At 31.7% G+C, this 6,267-nt stretch overlaps 1 protein-coding gene across 1 annotated transcript; it reads right to left on the bottom strand.

Moving 5' to 3' along the window:
* Positions 1 to 1,202: 1,202 nt before the first annotated feature.
* LOC113862588 (THO complex subunit 4B-like) lies at positions 1,203 to 3,129 on the bottom strand. The gene is made up of 4 exons (XM_027495667.1): positions 2,934 to 3,129; positions 2,732 to 2,863; positions 1,801 to 2,057; positions 1,203 to 1,458 (listed from the first exon to the last, which is right to left on the bottom strand). The coding sequence occupies exons 1-4, from the start codon at positions 3,081 to 3,083 to the stop codon at positions 1,203 to 1,205; spliced, it is 795 nt and encodes a 264-aa protein (XP_027351468.1). The 5' UTR covers positions 3,084 to 3,129.
* Positions 3,130 to 6,267: the final 3,138 nt, after the last annotated feature.

The raw sequence follows: 6,267 nt of genomic DNA, 5'->3' as shown, positions 1-6,267 counted from the left end.
AGTTTAAAACGTAGTTATAAAATAATTGATTGTTTAAAAAGTGCAGTGCATGTTTGGTTTGCCTCGTGATATTCTATCACTTTTAATAGAATTGACTGTTAGATCCACACAGCAATGTAATGAAAACAAAAAGTGTAATGTAACTTGCTCGTGTATAAAAAATTATTTTAATTAAAAAATTTTAGGAATTTATTTTGTAAAATATTTTAAGCTAATACTAAACTATTCTAAAAGCATAATGTAATTATTATTAATTAATTTTTATTTTCATGAAAATATATATATTAACTTTATTAATGACTTTAATAAAATTTTCTTCATATTTATGAAAGTTTTATTTTTATACATTCGTAAATAATATTTTTACAAATTATAGAGTTTTTATTTAAGAAAATTCTAAAATATTTTATGCATTAATTTTTATCTTACATAACAAAGTTTCTAAAAATAAGGAATAATATTATTTTAACACTTGATTTGAATATTTATACCAAAAATATTATAAAAATTAAGAAATAGTTATACTATAATTAGATAGGGTGTCTGGTATGGAAACACTCAAACTGGGTGTTAAAAATAACATTACTCAAAAACAAAAATATTGAGGTTTCAAATTCAAATTTACCCTTTGTAACTGAAGAAAATGAAAGGGGAGAGAGTTTTAAATTTTAAAACTATCGATAAATTTATATATATATATATATATATATATATATATATATATATATATATATATTCATTTTAACATGAAAAAAATATTCATACTTTTTTTTCTTTATCTTTTCTCTCATCCAAAAAAATCAATGTGAACTCTACTAATGGTATAATATGGCATGATAGTGAGATGAAATTTATCTATATATTATATCCAATAAATAGCAGTGCATATCTCTTCTAATCTGATTAATATACGACATTCAAGCATTGTGCGATGGCAAATTTGATTCTCATGGATCTTTCTGTATCTCCACTGAAATACCCAAAACAGATACACAGCAGCGAAGATATCGGCTTTAGCTGGCAAAAAATAGTTCGTAGTCTTGAACCAAAGAGGTATCAATCTATTGAAAGTTTTGAAATCGAAATGTACCAATAGCAAACTATTATGTACAGTAGACGTGAAATTTGCAACAAAACTTAGAAATGAGAACCCCCAGACCCTTTACCATTATGCAATATCGTATGCTTTTCAGACCTAGATCTCACTTTCCATTTTTTTTCTGCATAGCCTCTAAGTGATACCTCTCCAAGTCATCATCAAGATCTTTAACAGACACCTTTCGAGTATGGCCCTTCACTTCTGCGTGGCCCCTCGGAAAGCGGTGATACCTCTCCAAGTTATGATCAAGATCTCCAAAAGATGTCTTTCGAGTATCGTCCTCTTCTATATGATCCCTTGGAAGGTGACCTTTTCCTATGCCACTGTGGAACCTGCTCCCTCCAACCCTTCCTCGTTCGCTGCAAAAAAGTAGTACAGAACTTGCTATTAATAGTAATACTTAAGAAAAGGAACGTGGAGAATAAAACCTGGCCATGTATAAGCAAAACTCCATGGCGCATCACAGTTACATATGAGAGCAAGGGGCTCCAATCTCATAAACTCAGAACCAAGAACTACCTAATCATAAATGTAAGTTATTGACTATTTCATGTAACAAGTGGTCGAGTGCAAAGTTTAAATGAAAGTTAGTGAGTATTTCAAAGGATTTTAAGGATACTACACATTTCACTATTCAGACTAGATAAATGAAGAAATATATAGAACTGAAGCTCGAAAGATCAGGAATGGGAATTTCACACCTTACAATGACATCATCATTTGGTTTTCCCAGTAAGCTACTTTGACCAAGCGGCACAACAGTAGGATTAACCAAACTTGTTCCAACAAGCTCAATTTGCAATGGTTTTCCATCAAGCCTCATATTATTGTATTTCCTGATGGCTGCTAAAGCATCAGACTGCCTCACAAAGACAACTTCTGCTGTTCCCTTTGATCTCCCACTCTTGTCATAATGAACGGAGTATCTTTTCAACTCACCCTCTTCAGCGAAGAGCAGCTGTACATCACAGACAAGAGTTTTCAATTCTTTAAATTATTTGACTCACCAAAAAGATGGGCTAGTTTTCAAGAGTTTGTTTGTGTTTAGTGGTTTAAAAACAGGTTTCAAAATTCTGTTTCTAAAAACAGATAAACAAAAACAAGTTTATGACCATTTGCAGTGATTTGAGTTTTCAGTTTTTTTTATTTTCAAATACAAAATTTAAAATCAAATATTTCAACTAAATGAAGTTAAATTGATTTCTAACTCAATTTCAAAACAGTTCTACTTCAGTTTTTAAAACAAGACAAATAGTTTTAATTTTTCATTTTTAGTTGTAAAAACAAATCATTCATAAGGATTTTTATCACCACCATATCAATTGCGCCGCTAGCGGTCACTACTATCATCATCACTACTGTCATCATCCATATCACCACCATCACAACAGTTGATTATATATGTATGATTTATTTCAAAAAAATTATCATTTCTTCACTTTTCTCCCATAATCCTCTTACCCAAACAACCCCTGTTGACATGGTTGTTATCAGAAATGATATTTAATTTAACAAAGATAACAAAACTAATTACATACATAGCAAACAGTGGCGACATTCTCTGCATCAACACAGGTACAAACTTTGAACAATACGCAGATGCGGGCATCATCATCATCATAATAATAATACCTTAATATCTTCGTTGGAAACCCCATAATCTAAGTTAGATATATAGAGTTTGGCGCCGCTTTCAGTCTTAGTGGCACCGTCCTCACCCAAAACCATTCCCGTAACCATGCTCTGTTGCCACACTTGCCTTACCTGCCAATCAAAACGGTGTCGGTTAGTCAACACAACCTCGTCTTTGCTTCATCATCGAACCCTAACTCACCTGAGGGATGCCGTACGGCGTCGTTCTGCCCGCATTGTGAACCGTGAACCGGCGCTCAGGACCGGAATGGTTGGATCGCCGGCGAGCGGCGACGGCGGCGGAGGACCTCTTGATAAGGTCGTCAAGCGACATGTCCATGCCGGCGGCCATCGTCGTCGGAAAATGGGAGCGATGGTAGGGTTTTGATAGGAGCGAGTGTAGCTGAGTGTTTGAATATGGCACTGTAAGAAACTGTGAGAGAAAAATGAAGAGGGAGAGAGGGTTCCTCTATGGTGCATGTGCATCTATTGTTGCTGGGTACGCCAAATTTGATCAAGTTCGTTTGAAATTGACGCGTGTCATCGATTGCGGTCATGTGAAACAGTGACCGTAGATCTTTTGTTTCCAAATGTTTTTTTTTTCTTAAGTAATTGTTTTTGAAGCATAAAAATACTTTTATTTGTATTTTTTATGGAAATAATTCTATTTAAAATGGGATCAAAATTTAGTCTAATGTATTGTTTTACTTTGACGTTACGAGATTCACATTAAATTGATGCACATTTGATTACAGTGATTGGTTTTTTGTTCTGGAATAATCGATTCTTTCAATAAATCATTGCAAATTATTTGCGGGATGTGCAAAATATTCAGTTTTATAAATCCAAATTAAATTAAATTCAATCCACATTAAAAAAAAAAAAGATTATTAAATCAACCAGTAGCATAATCCATTTTTTATTATTAGTTTATGATTGATTTTAATTGGCTATATATCAAATCACTCCATGAACAGCGATGCTTAATTTGTGTAATTAAGATTTGGATTGTTATTAAATTAAATTTGATAGAATCAAGCCAATGCAAAAGTATAGTTGATACGTTGGCATCAAAACACGCATTCTTTCTTTCAAAAGCACATATTAAATAATTGCAAACAATTACCACAGTTTAAGTACATTAAAAATTAGCATAAATAATAAAACTACAACTCTTATTATTGCTGACATGCTTTTTATTTCATTCACGATTAAATATTTATATTTAATTATATTTTTTTATTTATTACTGCATGTGTGATCTTGGTTTATATAATTTTAATTATTTATTTAATTTTTATAATTTTTTAAATTATTCAAATTAAGTTCATCGTCACAAAATGTTACCTAATAGTTAATATAAATATAATGAAAAATATAATATTTCATTAATTTATACAAATAAGTAAAGAATAAAAGTACAAAACATTTAAATTAAAATACAAAATAAATATATCAAATATAATAAAACAAACTCAATTTTAAACTGAATGATTTAATTTAAACATTTAAAAAATTTAAAAAATAAACATGACCAACTAAAATTAAGATAACTAAATTAGCAAAAAAAAAATTAAGATAACTAAAATTGCATATTTAAAAGTAGGAAAAAAAAGTTGCAGATAAGTCAAATATTTAACATAATTTTAAATTACTCTTTGAATCTAATACTATGATAAATTATTGGACTCTTACAAAATAAAAATGTATTTAAAAAAATAAAATTTAATAAACTAATGGTTAAATTTTTTTATAAAAGCTTTAAAGAAATATAATTTTATTAATTTTTTTAATTTTACAAGTATGGGTTATTATTTCAAAATTTAAGTTATAAGGTGCATTTTTTATATCTTTAAACCTTTCGTTACTCGGAACATTGGTGATAGTAGAACTAGATTGATAGCTGATTACCTTCTCATTAATTTCTTGTTAAGGTAGCTGTATGGAAAAGGATGAAGTTGTGATTGAGTATATAAATGGAAATGGAGATTAGAATTTGGAGTCAGTTTGTGAACTAATTTTAGTGACAGTTTTACATGAGATAAGAGGTGTTGGACCTTTTTCGCTCATAATGACAGAGATATTCTGGTATAGGGAAGATCTTCATATGGTCACTTTTCAATTAAAAATGCTTATAAGGTGTCTCGATCACAATTTATTACTGGTCCACGTCATTTATTTAATTCAATTTTGAAATGGAAGGAATTAAACTTAGTAGATATCTATTGTAGAGGATTGCTTATGATAATTTATGTTCAAATGAGTGAAAGCTTTTTAGAGGCTTAACGACAAATGCTACCTAGGCGTTATGTGTAGCAATTTGTGAAGCATCTCTCGACATCCTTTAGGATTGTATGTTCATTAATATAATTTGGCATAACTTATCTAGTAGAGTTCTACGTGGTGATTTCTTTAATATGCAACTGAAACATTGGCTGGATGCCAATCTGAATGATCTAAACCAGGTGTGGAATACAATGTTTGTAGTAGCATTGGACTCAATGTTGAAGGCTAGGAATTTAATTGTGTTTAATCAAGTCCAATTTAATTCTTGCCAAGTGTTGTATGAGATACAAGGTCAAGTTAACATCATTCAAAGAAAGGATGATTTTGATGCTACAACAATATCTGCTAGTTTGATAGTTGCACCTATGATGGTCCTAGTCAAGAACTTAAAGGTAACAATGGTTTTTGCAAAAAAAAAAATACTTGTTTTATTCATCAGACTTTTAAGTCTATAAATACATCAAAAGAAATAACTAACCACCTAGTGATCCTACAAACAAGAAAATAAAGCGTAGAGGGAAATCAGTTTCCGATAAACAAGGTAAGACCGATTCTTCCTCTTTTATTGAAAGTAGTGAAATATCGAAATCCTTGCCCCCCTTTGACCCAGTTGATTTCAGTTTAGTTAAGGTATCTTGGGTTGGGTTTTTTGAATCGAACCGGTCAGTTTGCATCAATACTCCCTCCATCAGTAAGAACCTTGTCCTCAAGGTTCAGGTCAAGAAAACTAGAACGCAACTACTCTTCATCTTCCTAAGTTGCTTCCTAGGCAGAGAAGCCCTTCTATTGCACTAATAGTTCTAACTTGAACTTAGACTCTATCTTCATCCATCGTGTTTCTAGCACTTTCTCCGGCTCTAATTGCAAACTTACGTTTGCTCGTAGAGGTGGAAGTTTCCCTTCGATTGGTGGATCTGCCCCTATTCTTTTCTTCAATAGAGAGGCATGGAAAACATGATGAATTCACGACACCACCGATAATTTCAACTTGTAAGCCACTTGTCCAATGCGTTCTTCCACCTGAAATAGATTGAAAAATCGGTTTGATAGCTTATGTGATGTCTGACGGAAGAAAGATTGCTGCCGATAAGGTTGGAGGTGAAGAAAGACCCAATCGCTAGTGTTGAAGCTAACGTTGAAGCTGACGTCTCGCCTCTTGGAATCAGTAAGTTGTTTCATTCGATTGTTTGCTGTCGCTAAATGTTGTTTAAGTTTGCTAAGTAGCTCGTCGCGAGCTGCTAATTGGGCAT

This window comes from Abrus precatorius, unplaced genomic scaffold, assembly GCF_003935025.1.
Source record: "Abrus precatorius isolate BTA unplaced genomic scaffold, Abrus_2018 Scaffold3, whole genome shotgun sequence".
Classification (NCBI taxonomy): domain Eukaryota; kingdom Viridiplantae; phylum Streptophyta; class Magnoliopsida; order Fabales; family Fabaceae; genus Abrus; species Abrus precatorius.
Note: the sequence above shows the minus strand (reverse complement) of the source record. Positions and strands in the feature narration are given on the sequence as shown.

Coding starts and splice junctions, on each gene's coding strand:
- LOC113862588 (XM_027495667.1), bottom strand. CDS start 3,083: ATGGCCGCCGGCATGGACATGTCGCTTGACGACCTTATCAAGAGGTCC. Junction 2,058..2,731: donor TTTCCAACGAAGATATTAAG/GTATTATTATTA, acceptor TGTGATGTACAG/CTGCTCTTCGCTGAAGAGGG. Junction 1,459..1,800: donor AATGATGATGTCATTGTAAG/GTGTGAAATTCC, acceptor ACTTTTTTGCAG/CGAACGAGGAAGGGTTGGAG.